General features: G+C 35.4%; 3 protein-coding genes across 3 annotated transcripts in view; 2 read left to right on the top strand and 1 right to left on the bottom strand.

Moving 5' to 3' along the window:
* The first annotated feature begins 1,148 nt into the window (after nt 1-1,148).
* Nucleotides 1,149-8,647, top strand: LOC111713696 (longitudinals lacking protein, isoforms H/M/V). Its single transcript, XM_023488628.1, has 7 exons — nt 1,149-1,270; nt 1,683-1,828; nt 2,711-2,826; nt 3,606-3,948; nt 4,238-4,301; nt 6,618-6,853; nt 7,728-8,647. Exons 1-7 carry the CDS (start codon nt 1,195-1,197, stop codon nt 7,824-7,826), a joined length of 1,080 nt encoding a protein of 359 aa, XP_023344396.1. The 5' UTR covers nt 1,149-1,194; the 3' UTR covers nt 7,827-8,647.
* Nucleotides 8,648-10,410: 1,763 nt separating this feature from the next.
* Nucleotides 10,411-16,053, bottom strand: LOC111713695 (uncharacterized). The gene is made up of 6 exons (XM_023488627.1): nt 15,805-16,053; nt 14,908-15,311; nt 13,791-14,565; nt 11,188-13,630; nt 10,837-10,964; nt 10,411-10,553 (listed from the first exon to the last, which is right to left on the bottom strand). The coding sequence occupies exons 1-6, from the start codon at nt 15,892-15,894 to the stop codon at nt 10,464-10,466; spliced, it is 3,930 nt and encodes a 1,309-aa protein (XP_023344395.1). The 5' UTR covers nt 15,895-16,053; the 3' UTR covers nt 10,411-10,463.
* Nucleotides 16,054-18,166: 2,113 nt separating this feature from the next.
* Nucleotides 18,167-18,516, top strand: part of LOC111713688 (transient receptor potential cation channel protein painless) — a 40,539-nt gene continuing 40,189 nt past the window's right edge. The window contains exon 1 of the mRNA XM_023488624.1: nt 18,167-18,296. Coding sequence (XP_023344392.1) covers nt 18,198-18,296 — 99 coding nt within the window. The 5' untranslated portion in view covers nt 18,167-18,197. The remainder of the gene's footprint in view (nt 18,297-18,516) is intronic.

Here is an 18,516-nt window from a genome sequence, read left to right as displayed (position 1 = left end):
TGTGCTTTATTTTCCTAAAATCAAATTATAGCTTCAGCGCTCGGCCCACTAACCTAACCTAACCACAGCCAAAACAAATTGTAAGAGTTTTGTTTTCCAATTTCCGTATTCTATGTTGTTAACCTTAGAGAAATACTTTTTAACAAGGCTATATTACATAGGATAAAGTTTAGAATTTACACAAATAAATTATAAATATAATTGATGGTTAAATTAGAAATGTTTTCAGCAGTGTTTACTCTAGCCCCGGCAAGGCATTTAGCAGATTTCCATACAAGCAAGAAAGACTTTATGAATTGTCTTGCTTTGAAAGTTCTAGTTATATATCAAGATTTTTTAAAAAAAAGGAGTGTCCGGTGTATGCAGCCAAAATGTTAAAAATGAAGTAACAAACTTTATTCATTTAATAATGCCCTCATCCATGGGAAAATGCCGTTTATCCTTATCTTATTATTTAAGAAGTTGTCACTTCGGAAATTATCATTTGGGAAGTCGCACTTGGAAAAGTACGCAACACCGATCCTGATCCAATGTGTTTGCACCCTTAGATCGGACATTTTTTGTAAATATTTTTAATGTCAAATTAACTACTGTTTTTTTGGATACACCCTTTAAAGTGCTTTAAGTTTTTCAAATTAAATCTAAACAATTTTGGTTATTATGGAAAATGAATTAAAAGTATCTATATATGTTTTAAAGACAGTGAGTTTGATTCCTTATTTACATACCAAGGAATGAGTCTTTGCCAAAAATTCAAATTTTCTTATCCCTGTATCTTTGCCACTTGATGGTTTTAACCTTTGATATTTCAAACTTAAACTATTCGATCTAACATAATTCATAGTTTAAAATATCTAAGGTCCGCGACATTGGGTTGCAAAGATATGGGGATATAAAATCAGGGTTTGTGGTAAGGACTCAATTCCTTTCAACGATTGATTTGAGTACCAGGATTTAACCTGAATCACGTTAACAGACCCTTTTTCTTGGTTTTATAAATAAAGGTAGGTTATTGTTGGAGGAGATGTTATGTGATATATATATATCTATATATATATATATATATATATACATATATATATATATATGTTTATATTGATTTGGCAAGCATGGTGAGCAGAGTTGGAGCTGAGCCAAATGTTTACGCAGATCCTAGATATACAACATTTACCGAGGAACCACGGAGTAGGAAGGATGTGTGAGGAATATCTTCTTGCTTGGAACGATCATCATGCCTCGATTATTACCGCAATGTCGGAGCTGGCATCAGGTATTATTATTATTAGTGTTATAACCATTTATCTTGATTACCTTCTTCTTATGATTGATGTACGTTGTGTTCTGGTTCTTAAAAATAGAATTATGATGATGATGATGAAAATAACATTAAAGATTATGATAACAATAATATTTATAAAAATTATTAACATGAACGATTTTTATTCCTCTATATAATTATTATTATTTATCTTGAATACCACATATTGTTTCCTGATCATTTAATAATAATTATCATTATTACAATCACTCTTTACTATCATCATTACTGTCATAAAAATAATTAGTATTACTATCGCAATTGTTTTTATTAGTATCATCCTGAAAAAAATAATGATTATTATAATGACCCACTTTTAATGATTATTATGCCTTGAACTATGTTAAAAATTATACTACCCCAGGGGATGTACTGACTGATGTAAGCGTGTGGGCGGGAGAAACCATGTACTCCGCCCATCGTCTAGTACTGGCACTCTCCTCACACTACTTCAGGCTGGTCGTTACAGGACACAATGGGGAGGGGAAGCATCCCGTCATCTTTCTCAAGGTAGGGTTATATATACAGGAAACTTCTCAAGGTAGGTTTAGTTATCAAATATTTCTCCAGGTTGGGTTAGAAATACAGAATACTTCTCCAGGTAGGGTAAGATATAGAGAATATTCCTAAAGATAGGGTCAAATATAAAAATACTTCTCCAGGTATGGAGTTAGATAAACAGAATAGTTTACAAGGTATTGTTATATAAATATTAAAATTGAAGTAATTCAATCTTTTTGAAAAACTGATGTTCTTCTTAAATCGGGGAAAAAAACGCAACTGAAGATATCGTAATATCCAAGCACCCTCTGCGAGGAACTGAAGATATCGTAATATCCAACCTGAACCCTCTGCGAGGAACTGAAGATATCGTAATATCCAACCTGCACTCTCTGCGAGGAAAGTATTTTCTTATTGCGTTTTTACCGTTTGATAAAGTGTTCACGGAAGGGAAATTACTTTCATATTGCGTTTTTACCGTTTGATAAAGTGTTCACGGAAGGGAAAGTATATTCATATTACGTTTTAACCGTTTGCTAAAGTGTTCACAGAAGGGAAAGTACTTTCATATTGCGTTTTTACCGTTTGATAAAGTGTTTACGGAAGGGAAAGTATTTTCATATTACGTTTTAACCGTTTGATAAAGTGTTCACAGAAGGGAAAGTATTTCATATTGCGTTTTTACCGTTTGATAAAGTGTTCACAGAAGGGAAAGTATTTTCATATTGCGTTTTAACAGTTTGATAAAGTGTTCACAGAAGGAAAAGTAAAACCAACTGTAAACTCAAAAGTTTGAATGATGTCCATCTCATTTACATTGATTTCTTGTATCAAAAAGTAAATAAATTCCTGTTAATGAAATGGTGAAGAATTGAATGTATCTTGGTTTAGGATGTTAGCAGCAGAGATTTCGAGAGATTACTCCAGTATATGTATAGAGGAGAAGTTAGTGTTCCTCAAACAGAACTCTTCAGTCTTATTTCAGCTGCAAAATCTTTAGGAATCAGGTAAAAGTTTATTATTTAGTGTAGGAGCTGATAATATAATGTAGGAGCTGGTAATATAATGTAGGAGCTGATAATATAATGTAGGAGCTGATTATTTAGTGTAGGAGCTGATAATATAATGTAACAGCTGATAATATAATGTAGGAGCTGATAATATTATGTAGAACTGATGTAGGAGCTGTTAATACAATGTAGGAACTGATAATATAATGTAGGAACTGATAATATAATGTAGGAGCTAATAAGATAATATAGGAGCTGATAATATAATGTAGGAACTGGTAATATAATATAGGAGCTAATAAGATAATGTAGGAGCTGATAATATAATGTAGGAGCTGATAATATAATGTAGGAACTGATAATATAATGTAGGAATTGATGATATAATAAAGGAGCTAATAACATAATGTAGGAGCTGATGATATAATGTAGAAACTGATCATATATAATAGGAGCTAATAATATTATGTAGGAGCTGATAATATAATGTAGGAGCTGATATTATAATGTAGGAGCTGATATTATAATGTAGGAGCTGATAATATAATATAGGAGCTAAAAAGATAATGTAGGAACTGATAATGTAATTTAGGAGCTGATAATATAATGTAGGAGCTGATATTATAATGTAGGAACTGATAATATAATATAGGAGCTGATAATATAATGTAGGAGCTGATAATATAATGTAGGAGCGGATAATATTATGTAGGAGCTGAAAATGTAATGTAAGAGCTGATAATATAATATAATGTATTAATAATGAATATTTCCAGAGGACTGGCCGAGGGAGATCCTTCCTTTGCTGATCTTGAAAAATCTTCTGGTCCATCCGTCTCCCCTAAACCTGATAACAAGGATAAGAGAGAATCAACAGACACGGATACTTTAAACCTGTCAAAACGGCCTAGATATGAGTCAGGTTCGGATGGGAGTCCACCTGAACCAGGACGAAGAGCAGGAACCAAGGATGGGAATGAAGAGAGAGGGTCGGAGAGAAAGCGAAAGTTTACTGATGCGTCCAGGAATATTGGGATTAGTATGAAGGAAAATATTGAGAATGAACTTGGAGCAGAGGAACAGAGTTCTCAGAAGAAGCAAATTATCAAAGTTAGTGAGGTGAAAATTCTTGTTCCTAATCTTACCCCGTCTCGTCCTTATTCTCGGAAATCCGTTTTTCCACGTTTTTTAACATTTACTTTCTATTAACTAGCACAGGGGGTTTTAAAGATGTAATTATTTCCAAATAAAAGGATGTTTTCACCAAAAAGTAAATCAGTTTGCGTTTCTGTCATCTCAAAACGTTTTTATCACAATACCCAGAAAAGAAAATCACAGAAAAAACTAATCCTATAAACTGTCCGCTATACATTATTTGACTAGGATTTTGAAACTATGAAATATTCAGGTTTATGTAAAGCAGGAGAAGGATGAGGAGGAGAACGGAGAAAGATTTGATGAGTATAAAAGAGGTAAAACAAAGATTACACAGATAGAATTTAGGAGATAAACATTTTTTGGGTCGGTAGGTTTTGTTCACATACTCCGCCGAGCAAAGTATCTATACTAAAGGTAGGAGGGGGGGGGGGGGTAGGGTTAGCTTACATCTTACTGTACAAAAACTGGTTTAAGGCAAAGAAACAGCAGGAAAGTTCCGATATCTGTTTACGATCTTTATTAATGATATTTTTATAAAAACTAATTGCTAGCAGTTTAAATTAGTCAAAGTGTTCAGAAACCCTACTAACCCTACCTTTAGTATATTACCTTGATTACGAGTTAGAAAGCAGAAATAAGTAAGCTAGAGATTTAAAACAAAACTATAATACGTTAAAATGAGCCCCAGGGAAATATTACGGCCGGGTAGTTTACCTAATCACAGTACCCCAGACATAATCTCACGCCCAGGCGTTTTTTAATGCGACACCGATCTTAAATCTTTTTGATCCCTTTATGGTGTAAACCTTTGATATTTCAAACTTAAATTATTTTATCCAACAAACTCAATTTGGGCAAAGAATCAATTCCGTTACAGCTGTAGGATACCACAATTGTAAGAAAAAAGACTGGATAAATTCCGTACAGTCGTCTCTGAAGTCTCATCCTTTGTGGGTAACCCTGTACTTAAATCTAAACAGTAACTTCAGTTATTTAAATAGTTTACTCATCCCACCAGGTTTCATACACTCTATACAACAGTTTGGCAAGAAAGATGAATTTTGATCCAAGTATGAAATAAAACAATATGTTCATCAGAAGGTTGGATCAAACCCAGATAATACAAAGAAATACGGGAATAATTAATTTTCTTTCGAGAAACATAGGGATAAGTTTGTTATTATAGAGAAATACAGGGATAATTAGTTTAGAATAGAGAAATGCAGGGATAATTAATTTAGAATAGATAAATATAGAAATAATTAGTTTAGAATAGACAAATATAGGGATAATTATAGTTTATTATAGAGAAATACAGGGATAATTAGTTGAATATAGAGATTTTCAGGGATAATTAGTTGAATATAGAGAAATACAGGGATAATTAGTTGAATATAGAGAAATAATTAGTTGAATATAGAGAAATACAGGGATAATTAGTTGAATATAGAGAAAAGGGATAATTAGTTGAATATAGAGAAATACAGGGATAATTAGAGCAATTAGTTAAATAGAGAAAATCACACAGATATGCAGATATATAAACAAACAAGAAAACTACAGTATAAATAAACAGATAAATGAAAAGTAGTTGATAACTGAGAGAAATACTAAGAAAAAAAGAGAAACAAAGAAATATATGTTCGCACATACGTGTTTATACTCAGGAATACAGAAAACAATCAAAACAATACAGCGAGAAACACATAGAATACACCAAAATACTACGAAATATACTTGTTGAAATCAATCTTTCATTGTTGAAAGGCATAATGAGAAATCTGTAAACAGAAAATAGAAAATCAACAATGAATTAATAATTAGATTGATGGATTGATGAGAAAATGAAATCTGACAAATATTTAAGGAGTGTAGAAGAAAGATCTAGAAATATTGTCTATGACAGAAAAACCACGAGTTTCAGAATTTCTTGGCGGAGGGTTCGTAAACCGTTGGCATGTCGTAGATTGAATACTAGTTGGCAGGACGAGGTATAGCGATATTATTCCTTGGCAGATTCTAGACCTTTACTCTGCCAACTCAACCAACATATACACCCAACCTTACTCCACCTCCTCTACACCATACATAGTCATATATATATAAATATATAGACTATTCAGTAGTCTAGAGTATACCAGGGGAGTAGTCTAGAGTATACCAGGGGAGTAGCCTAGAGTATACCAGGGGAGTAGTCTAGAGTATACCAGGGGAGTAGTCTAGAGTATACCAGGGGAGTAGTCTAGAGTATACCAGTGGAGTAGTCTAGAGTATACCAGGGGTGTAGTTCAGAGTATACTAGAGGAGTAGTCTAGATTATAACAGGGGAGTAGTCTAGAGTAAACCATGTGAGTAGTCTAGAGTATACCAGGTGAGTAGTTTAGAGTATACCTGGGGAGAAGTCTAGAGTATACCAGGGGAGTAGTCTAGAGTATACCAGGGGAGTAGTCTAGTGTATATCAGGGGAGTAGTCTAGAGTATACCAGGGGAGTATCCTAGAGTATACTACGGGAGTAGTCTAGACATAGACAAAATAAAAAGTCCATGTGAATGATCAATTAAATGATCAAGGAATATTTCGTATGATCAGAGACCAAAAACGAATATTTTATAACATGACTTTTGTTTAGAGGAACGGAGTAACCAGTCTTCTCCAATAAGAATGGTTCGAAGACCTCTTCTCTTCTCTCATCCTTCTGCAGGACATACATCCCTCCCCTCCCCTCTACATTTAACCTCTCAGAGCCAACCATCTCCAACCTCACATCTATCCATCCTCCCTCCGGCATTACACTCTCCGCTTTCTCTCTCCAGTGTTAAACTCAAGGATTCAACATTGATCTCTCCAGCTTCAGTTTCAGTTCAGGTATCAACAGATTCTAGTTCCGGGTTTCTCACCGGATATATTTAGTATATGGGGGGGGGGGTTCTTAGTTTTCGTTGCTAGGAGGGGACTGGTTCCTTTAAAGGGAGTGACAGGCAATGTATGGTAGTTGAACTGTGAATGTAGTATTATAGAGTAATTGTTTAGGAATCATTTGAGAACTATCGATCAGACGTTTTTATGGTGCATATTTGTTTAGCAAGAGTGCGAATTCAATCTTTAAAATCCTAATAGATTGTCCATTTTGGAGGGATGGTTTTGAGAATAAGTTTTTTTTAAATTATTCAATGACGACCACGAGAAATGTAACAAAATATCGACAGTAAACTAACTAAACGATGAAATTTGAAGAATTTGAAGAAATATTTAGAATTTTTGTTACATTTTCCGTCGTTGTTATTTAAAAAAATGATTCTCAAAAGCATCTCTCCAGAATGGAAAATGAAGGAGAATTTTAAAAATTGAATTTGCACGCTTGCTTAACAAATATGCACCGTAAAAACGTCTGATAGATCCCAATGAATCCTAAAAAAAATCTTTACAAAACTGAATTATCAGTTCAACTACCATACGTTGCCGGTCACTCCCTTTAAAGGAACTATGTTCTTGCTACTAACCCAAATTTCTAATTATTATATCTTGGCATTCTGATGGTGTAAACTTTTGGTATTTCAAACTTTTTCATTTAACAAATTCATAGTTTAAAATGTCAAAGGTGTACGACAAAGGGTTGCAAAAAGAGAAAAGGATTAGAAAATTAGATTTTGTGGAAAGTACTCAGTTCCATAATGCGGAAAGAGATATAACTAACATCATTTCTTTCTTCTAAACTGAATTCCTCTATAATACATTTCAGAGGAATACGGGAACCTGTCATTTCTGTGGAAGAAGTTTTATGAAGAACAAACAGCTGATGAATCACGTCTGTCCAATGCGTCCACCTGCGAAGAATTAAAGAAAACCCAGAATTCTTTACACCCCTCCCCCACCTTCATCCTCAAAAAGAGCTCGCTCCCCTTCTTCCTCAGCTAGACATTCATGCTCCACTAGAACTCCTTATTCCTAATCCTAGACTTTACCTAGATCCTCTACTTCTAAACCAAGATTTCTCTATTCTTAAACCTAGATTTTCTACTCCCAAAACTAGATCCTTTATTCTTAAACCTAGATCCTCTACTTCTAAACCTAGATCCTCTACTTTTAAACCAAGACCCTTGACTTCTAAACCTAGATCCTCTAATCCTAAACCTGGATCCTCTACTCCTAAACCTGCATTCTCTACTTCTTAATCTAGATCCTCTACTCCTAATCCTAGATCCTCTACTCCTAAACCTTGATCCTCTACTACAAAACCTAGATCCTCTACTCCTAAATCTAGATCCTCTACTTTTAAACCTAGATCCTCTACTCCTAAATCTGTATTCTATACTTCTAAATCTTGATCCTCAGCTCCTAAACCTAGATCCTCTACTCCAAAACCTAGATCCTCTACTTCTAAACCCAGATTCTCTACTCCTAAACCTAGATCCTTTCTTCCTAAACCTATATTCTCTACTCCAAAACCTAGATCCTCTTCTCCTAAACCTAGATCCTCCCGTTATAAACCCTTTACTCCTGAGTCCACTGAATATAATGTTCTTAATACTTCTATGCTTCCTTTATATAAGCTTTATTCTTGTCTACGTATACATAGTCCTATATTTTCATTCACATTTTCTTTTATATCATATCTATGTGTTTTAATTGGGTTCAAAATAAATCCTATCATATTAATAACCATGGGAGATATTATGTTATATGTTAGAACGTTTTTTATACGTAAAGAAGTTTGCATATACCAAATATATTTTAATCCGTTCAGAGCTTTGGATTTTGTCAAGAGTTGAAATTTTACTTTTGTTTTGGTAGAAAAAGTAAGTATAATTTCAGTACATGTGGATAAAATCTTTACTATGCATAATGTGTACATATATCTGGTATATTTGGAATGGTATTCCAAGTCTATGCCAGAATTGATTGTAAAAGTTTGAAAGTCTGCCAAAATTATTGACTGTGAGGGAGGAGGGGGGTCTATCTTTTGGCAGGGGTTTCGGTCTTTCCTTCTTTCCAAACTCATTGTATAGGATTGCCAGGGGGGCCAGGGGGGGATAGTTCATGAGTATGAACATTATCAAAACAAGGAAGACTGAAATCCGCGGGGCATAATTCATGAATATGAACATTATCAAAACAAAAAAGGCTGAAGTGCAGGGGGGGGGGGGTTAGTTCATGAGTATGAACATTATCAAAACAAGGAAGAATGAAGTGCTGGGGGGTTTCGGGTTATTTCATGAATATGAACATTATCAAAACAAGGAAGACTTGAGGGACAGGAAGGGATTGGATGGTTCATGAGTATGAGCATTATCAAAATAAAGAAGACTTGAGGGACAGGAAGGGATTGGTTGGTTCATGAGTATGAACATTATAAAAACAAAGAAGACTTGAGGGACAGGAAGGGATTAGGTGGTTTATGAGTATGAACATTATCAAATTAAAGAAGACTCGAAGGACAGGAAGGGATTGGTTGGTTCATGAGTATGAACATTATCAAAATAAAGACTGGAGTGCTGGAGTGCCAAAAACTAAGATCAAATTAAGCGAATCTAGAGATTTAGGTCATTTTTTTCCAACAATAGCATAAGGAATAAGGATCGAATTTCACGTGGCTTAATTCAAAAATTAACTTTCTTGTTCATATTTAAATATTGATACTAACACGACTAATTTTTAATTGACATTTTTCACAACTTTTATCAGTTGTTCTTTGGATGTAAAACCGTTTTCTAATGGGGGGGAGGGGAAGGGGGTGATGCAACTGAAGAATTTTTTAACGTTCTTAAATTTAATGACAAACCTTCTCCCACCTTCATTTAACTACAGGGTGTCCCACGAAACATGACAGTTGATGAATAGTTTAAAATATCTTCTTCATTAATTTGTTCAGTTGTTTGATACCAAAGAGAATAATAAAAAAGATAAATTATATGCCAGTCCTGAGTAATATTATAGTAAAATATATTTAAGTTCAATATTTTCTTAACGAAATAAACTCAAAAAGTATTTAATATCTGATAAAGTATATGGAAGAAGACATTTAAAACTATTCACCAACTGTCATGTTTCTTGGGACACCCTGTATATCACAGCAAATGTCCACTGCTCAATTTTAAAGGTTTTTTATATAAATGTAATAAAATATTTTTACAATTGATGATATTTGCACACCACATGATAATAAGATCACCACCAAAGAAACTGAATTCTCACCACAAACTCATCTAATCCCTTTATCTTTGAAACATGATGGTTTAACCTTTTGATATTTAAAATTAGACTATTTGATCAAAAAACAATTCAAGGTCTGGCATATTGAATTGAAAACATATATGGATTTGACAATTTGAGGTTGTGATAAGAACTCAGTTCCTTTACATATTGTTAACATAATTTTACAACATTAACACCTTCTTATAAATTATTTAAGTACTGTAGACACGTTGAAATGTAAATTTTATTGGAAATAACAAATTTTCGGAATCCCAAATATCTTTCAGTTTCCTGATTTGAGAATAAGATCTTGCAGGTTCTGGGGAATCTTTTCTTCATGAGCTAAGGCTTGTTTTAGCTCAAATGCACAAACCTAAACATTTATATTTTACTAGCTTGGGAACCCAGCCTAGGGTACTCATAGTTACTAAACCTGTTTACCCGCGCTTAGTCGTAAATTATGGTTTTAGCTATTTTTCCCTATAAAAGTCGACCCACTCAACTTAGAATCTCAAGTTCTCCAGAGTTCCACAACCAAAATTTGAGGTCAATCGGTCAAGGGGTTCCTGAGTTATATTCGGACATCCAAACAGACATCAAAAACACAGATTAATACTTTTTATACATAAATAAAGGAAACCTTTCTTAGAAAATACCTGTCCTTCTCCTTTCCCATCTACATATAGAGCTGGTAATCCGTTCTCCTCGTACTCATCAACCCAGGTGTGCTCTCTACCCTGAGCATCTTCAAACTTAACCAGGTAGGGTCTCTCATCCTTCACATCTATACAGGCATATATTAGTACACGGATAATATCAATGATTGAATTAATCTTTTCAATATGGATGTAGGACGTCCCTGTGAGTCTTATTTAATTTAATTTTGGACTAGAGAAAATGTGTTTATCATGAGATCTGACATTCAACTTTAAACCAGTAAGTACCATTTAAGGGGGAGCTTTAAGAAAGGAATGAATTAGATCATGTCTAAAATATTTTATGCTTACCCTCTAAAGATTCTTGTTCCCTGGAACTATCTAAATAATCTCCAACTGTTGAGTAGAGTAGTTTAAAGCTTCTAGAACCAGAGATGGGTTTTGATTCGTCCTCTGTGCGCCAGGGGCAGAGTGAAGAATGAGAAATAAGAAGTTCTTTTGCCGTGAACACTTTTGTACATTTGTTGCATTTATAACTTTCGGGATATTTATCTTTCGGAGATCCCGATTTAGAAGTATGAGAACCAGATTTCGAAGCTAGAGAACAAGATTTAGAAGCTGGAGAACCACATTTAGAGGCTGGAGAACAAGATTTAGAAGCTGGAGAACCAAATTTAGAGACTGGAGAACCTGATTTAGAAGCTGGAGAACCAAATTTAGAGACTGGAGAACCTGATTTCGATACTGGAGAACCAGATTTAGAAACTGGAGGACCAGATTTCAAGGCCTGACAATCAGATTTAGGCGCTGGAGACTCGGTTTTTGAAGCGGGAGTACCAGACCGCCTTTCTGATCTTGTAAAACATGAGGGATTATTATTTCTCGGTAGAAGTTTCTCTGTAGATTTGTCTCTTGATCCAGATCTCAGAGATGTAGATTCCCTAGACTCAGGGTGAAAAGGTATGATTGAGATGGGAGAATGGTTCTCAGGGTTAAAAGGAGAGTTAGAGGAACGGATTCCGTTGGCTCTTGGAGACGAGTTTCGGGAAGAGGTTCGAGAACCTTCAGGAGCGGATACTGGTTCAGATTCAAGCTGTATTGGCATTTTACTGCTCGATTTCTTTCCAACCTGGTCCCAGCCGAGAAATCCTTCTATTTCTTTTTTCTTGGTCCTAATCCTGGTCCCGGTTTGGTTCGGAGAGGGGATTAACTCCTGCATATCTCTGTCTACATCTGCACTGTTCATAGGATTGGAATCTATATCAGAGATAGGATCAGACATATCGTCACTAACATAGTGAACAAAACTAAACCGCTCCAGGTTCTTAATATAGCACAGCTTTTCGTAGATCTCATCAAAGTTTGTACTCTGAGCTGACCTCAACTGTTCTTCCTTCAGCCTGATATTCTTGGTAAATATTTTCATTTCTTGAACCTGACGAGTTGGGTTGGAAGACTGATGAATATTAAGCAAATGGGTTTTCATGGTTGGTTTGCTATTCGTGGAGAATATACAATGAGAACATTTATACTTTACAACCCGAGGATCTGGATATTTATTTTCGGTCAGGGTTTCAATTATCTCCTCTATACCTATATCATGGTTCTCGGACCCAGATATATCAGAGAAATCTCGGTCTGGAAAAACTTCTTCCACCAGATTTTCATCTATACCTAGCCGAGAGAAATCGATGTGATCACATGACCCATCTTGTTGAATAAAACTTGTAAAGTCTCCTCCTCCTCTCGGAGATTTGGTCTCAACCTTGACAATATCTTGATCTACATGTTTAGTCGGAGTAGGTGGAAAGACCTGGAGAGGATCAACCTCGTCCGAGATATTGTTGGATCTAGTATTCCTTCTATCTCCCAGAAACTCCTCAATGTTTTCTATTGTTTCCTCTTCATTGATCCTCTCCTCCTTCACTTCATCCTCTTCATTCTTTATCCCGGAGTCAACTTCTATAAAATTCTTGTTGTTTACTGACTCTAATTTTCTCCTGGTAGGTCTAGAACGTTTTGGTAACTCCTCCTCTTTCTCCTCATCACTTGAATCTAATCTATCTAAAGAACCACGTGATTTTCTTAATCTTCTTCTCCCGGATAAATTTTCAAAAGATTCTTCTATACTCACATATTTACTTTTTAAAATCTTCTCTAGTTCTTCTTTGGCGGATTTATAAATTGTATTTGAGGTTGGTTCAATTCTTCTCCTAGGGCGGTTGGATCTTCTAGCTGTACTCGCGTCATCTGAACTACCTACATCATAATCATCAAACAGTTTAGGTTTTATTATTGCCCTCTTAGAACTAACTGGTTCCATGTAAGGTTTTTCTATGTTCTGCTTCTTCTTTTTCTTATCTTTTCTTCTGTCGTTTCCATTTAGGTCTTCCATTCTTTTTCTTTCTAACTGTGATTTCTCCTCTCGTCGTATATTCTCCACCATAGATCCAGGCCTGGAAGACTTTTTATTTCGAATTTGATTTTCCTTCTCATCCTGAGATATTCTTTTCTCCGGTATCAATCCTTTAACCGTCAAAATATAATTCTTCCCGTGTTTCCTTCTCTCCGTATGGTTCGGGCAATAGGAGTCAAAGTTTCCATAATATTCGTTCACTGATCCGTTCTTAATCCCACAGGGTAAATGATAGGTTTTCATGCACAGTTTCTGACAGCAGCCGACAGTAGCGTAAAGCTCTTTACAGAAGTAACATTTGAGTTTGGATCCGCGCTGCCATTCCTTGATTATATCATCAGGGAGAAACCCAACTATTCCGTCCTCTTCATCTCCACCCTAAAATATAAACTCTCCTCAACAAATGTATTTGACGATCTAACAACTTGATGAATTCTAAACTTTCTAACCCTTTCATTATCCCTCTTTTATCTTCAATAAATTAGTTTTCAATTTCGCTTTAAAACATCTCTCTCAAGTTCCATCCTGATAAACTAACCTGAATAAGTCCACTTGAGAACATGAGACAATGAAGATGAGCTTGACAAACTCCGAACCTGAAGAGTGGACCAAGTTCTAACTCATTAGGAAGATCGTAACCATAACCGCATAGTTTACAGAGTTCATCGCCTGAATCAATCTCTTGTAGTTTGCAGATATCCCCCCCTTGATCCCAACACTCATCTGAATCCTGGTGTGAGTTCTCCTCCGTCCCAACTTTACTTTTTTTAGATTTGCTGGAGACCTTCCCTCGGTCTTCTCGAACCTTTCTATGAGTTTTCTTGGTTTTCACTTTCTTTTTTCCAACAGATGTGGTTTCATGAACGGAGTCGGACTCAATGTCAGGATGGTCCGAAGAATATGAGGGAGTAGGAGGAACAGGAGAACTAGGAGATGGTGGGATAGGTGAACAAGGAGTTCTCCTTGATGATTTGGATTGTTTCTCCCTCATCACTTCTTTGGACCGTTTGCGTTTAAACGATCTTCTCCCAGGTTTATTAGGAGTATTCTGAACATCTGTGGAAGTATCGCTGTCACAAAATTTCTCTAATATATGGCTTCGTTTAGGTTTTACAACTGCCGTAACCTTAATCTCCGTCTCCTCCTCAACAGATGAACTGCTGCACTCAACCCTGGAGTCGGGGCGGAGATCATCAAACCCAACCTTCTTGTGCTGAACCTTCCTTCTAGGTTTGTTTCTACAATCTCTACACTCCAACTCCTCTCCTTTACTAGTGCTAGACTTTCCACCCAGACAACTTCGATGAAACCATCTAAACAAGATTATAGAGGGTTATAATAATTTTTAGATTTGGAATGGATTGATTGAAGAGTTAAAAATGTTCAAAAAAAAATACAAAGAATTGGCATAAGCATGTAGCGACAAACATTTAATGTATTATGTTTGGTGCACTTTTTATTAAGAACATATTAAAAATAAATTATCCAAATTGCATTCCAAAATATTAAGGAATTACCTAGTCCGCAGCAGTAAAGTCAAAATGATTTTTAATGAAAGGGGTCGTGGGGTGGTGGCAGTTAGAACAAATTTAATGAAAAAAAAACCCTCAGCATAAAGAATTCATGGATGATATTTAAATAATTAAAATCCTAACCTATCACATTTCTTGCATCCAATCATGGCTGCTCCATCCTCAACCTCTCCACAACCAGGACATGTAACCTCATCCTCACCATCCAGAACATCTACACCATCCTCACCATCCTCCTCTTCTTGAGCTCCGACTATTACCACATCATCATGTTCTTCCTTCTCCGGATCATTTCTCCCTTCTTCCTCAGTAAAGTACTCAGTTTGTCTGTGAACCCATGATATATTTGTTTGTGATGATACCGAGGTTTGAGATGATACCGAGGTTTGAGATGGTTTGTGCAGCTGGTACATTTTATCCACTAGGAACTCCTTGTTGATCAGATGGTTGAATCTAATATGATTTCTCAGATATCCAGCTGTGGTTGTACAACCACACATCATGCATTCAACTAAACTCTCTTCAACCTGCAGTAGAAATTATTATAACCACGGGGCGTCAAACTCAAGTTACAAACTTATTTGCGATAATCGACAACAGTTATTATCTTATACAAAACCTTATGCTCAAATGCCTTATCATTTCAAGGGGATAATAAAAATAATACCATGAATTTAACGGTAATTTCATAGAGAACGATTTTTGGACCCCCCCCCGCCCCCCCCCTCCTTGTACATGGATCAGCTAAATGAGGCCGCAGCGCTCAGCCCCCTAGCCTGTCCTAGCCGCAGCGCTCGGCCCAGAAAGTGTCTTAACTTAACCTAACCCGTGGCCGCAGCGCTCGGCCCCATAGCCTGTCTTAACCACATCGCTCGGCCCTGAAAGTGTCTTAACCTAACCTAACCCAAAATAATACTCAATAAATACTAATTTTGTCATGTACAAAATTGATAAAAGGGCGGCCCGGGGGGGGGGGAGGATCCAAAAATCGTTCTCTAGGACAGACCCAACTTAACATACCTCACAACATCTTCCAGTTGAACCTGGAGATTCGGTTCTTTTCCCAAAACTTGGGGTAGGGCTACAGTTTACTTCGTTACTCATTTTCATTTCTTACATTTCAGTCTGACATTTTCATTTCAATGTATTTCAGTTCCATCGTTTTCATTTTGAAGAATCATCCAGTGAAATTTGATCCCTAATTAATGTTTATTTAGGTTTCAGATTTAGTTATTAGAATCAGCTGATCAATATTATTTGTTGAAGTTTAGTTGGGTTTGGCAACCAGTAAAAGTCGTCTTCTACGTTCTGATTTTATTATTGCGAAATTATAAAATAATTCAAATATACGTCTTCTTTATTTTTGAAGAATTTGGAAGAATATCCGTTATTCCTCCTCTCCTTTCTTATCCTATAATTCCTTCTCTTCTTTATTATTCTTTATTCCTCCTCTCCTCTCTTATCCTTCATTCCTCCTCTCCTTTCTTATCCTTTATTCCTCCTCTCCTTTCTATCCTTTATTCCTCCTCTCCTTTCTTATCCTCCTTCATTCCTTCACTTCTTTCTTATCCTTTATTCCTCCTATCCTTTAATATCCTTCATTCCTCTTCTCCTTTCTTATCCTTCTTTCCTCATCTCCTCTATTTCCTTCATACCACCTTGCCTTTCTTATCCTTCATTCCTCCCCTCCTTTTTTATCCTTTATTCCTCCTCTCCTTTCTTATCCTTCATTTCTTCTCTCCTTTCTTATCCTTCTTTCCTCTTCTTCTTTCTTATCCTTCATTCCTCCTTTCCTTTCTTATCCTTCATTCCTCCTATCCTTTCTCATCCATCATTCCTCCTCTCCTTTCTTATCCTTCATTTCTCCTATCCTTTCATATCCTTCATTCCTCCTTTCCTTTCTTATCCTTCATTCCACCTATCAGCTTTCTTCTCCTTCTTTCCTCCTCTCCTTTCTTATTTTTCATACCTCTTCTCCTTTATTATCCTTCATTCCTCCTCTCCTTTCTTATCCTTCATTCCTTCTCTCCTTTCTTTTCCTATTACCTCTTCCTTTCTTATCTTTCATTCCTCCTCTCCTCCCTTATCATTTACTCCGCCTCTCCTTTCTTATCCTTCTTTCCTCCTCTCCTTTCTTATCCTTCTTTCCTCCTCTCCTTTCTTATTCTTAATTCCTTTTATAATTTATTATTCTATATTCCTCCTCTCCTTTCTTATCCTTCAATCTTCAGTCCTTGTTTCCTAATTCTAACCCTTTATTTTTTTCCTATTTTAAATAAACTTTTTTTTCTCCAATTTTTGATAAATAAATCCTGCATGTTTTCTCCTTTTTAATTTTAGAATATATTAACTGGTTGATAATTATGATTGAGGTAGCCGGATAAATAATCCATCTGATACTCGGTGGTTGTTAAAATATATCAGCTGATCCATACTTTCCCTTCTCATGTTTATATTGTATAGTTTAGGTCCTGTAGTGAGTAGAGTAGTGGAGTGGGCTCCAGCTCCTATACCTCCTCTAGCTCTAGTCCCACCCTAGATCTCAACCCACCTATTCTAGCTTGTTCTACTCATCAACTGCAGTTGCAACGTTATTTAATGAGTGTTGCATCCGATGCAGTTTTGTGAATAACGAATTACGTGGTAAAGGAGCGGCTAAAAATTCCCATTTTGACATAGTTTGCACAGTGCTCAGATACTTGAACATCAACATGGATAGAAGACATTATATTTCTGTTTGCGTCGAAAAGTTAAAAATAGTATTGATTCAAGTGAAGAGAAGCGGTGACATTTAAAATAATGATCTTACAATGTAACAATTACATTGGCCTCGCCTTCTACAGCTTTCTTACATAGAAAAAGAAATTTTTGGACCAACAAAGCCTACAAAACGTCTTAATATACATTTATTACCATAATTTTCATTTGCTTCTTATTTTCTACATTGCAATTTTTTATTTACGGAAAGAATAATTAAAGCTTGATTTGTCTAATATTTCGATAGACTTTTTTTTTTTAAATGTCAGATTTTCATTAAAAAAAAATTAAATGATTCAATTAGTTTTCTCTGTAGAAAGTATGCATAAGAGAACTCAATACTAATATTCTGTAGAAAGTATGCATAAGAGAACTAAATACTAATATTCTGTAGAAAGTATGCATAAGAGAACTAAATACTAATATTCTGTAGAAAATACTAATATTCTGTAGAAAGTATGCATAAGAGAACTCAATACTAATATTCTGTAGAAAGAATGCATAAGAGAACTGAATAGTAATATTCTGTAGAATGTATGCATATTAAGAGAACTGAATACTGATATTCTGTAGAATGTATGCATAAGAGAACTGAATACTAATATTCTGTAGAAAGTATGAATAAGAGAACTGAATACTAATATTCTGTAGAAAGTATGCATAAGAGAACTGAATACTACAGGATGAATAAGGTTGTGAAGGTTGATGAACCTGCTGCTGTTGTTTGTGCACAGCTCAGCTGCGGAGATCCTCAGGTTTTAATACTTGTTTCCTACAGTGAGAACCAGAAAACTATGGAGTAGGAAGATAATTGATGTTGTTACAAAGCAAATATAATTAGTAACTAGAAACTTCTTAAATCCCCTTTAAGTCAAATTATAGTTTCTTAACAATGCACAATTGCTGTGTCTCAGGTTTATTGGACTATTTAATGTCATAACATTAGTCTAAAAGTCGTCTTCCATTTCCAGAGAT

Source organism: Eurytemora carolleeae, unplaced genomic scaffold (genome assembly GCF_000591075.1).
Source record: "Eurytemora carolleeae unplaced genomic scaffold, Eaff_2.0 scaffold1464, whole genome shotgun sequence".
NCBI lineage: Eukaryota > Metazoa > Arthropoda > Copepoda > Calanoida > Temoridae > Eurytemora > Eurytemora carolleeae.
Note: the sequence above shows the minus strand (reverse complement) of the source record. Positions and strands in the feature narration are given on the sequence as shown.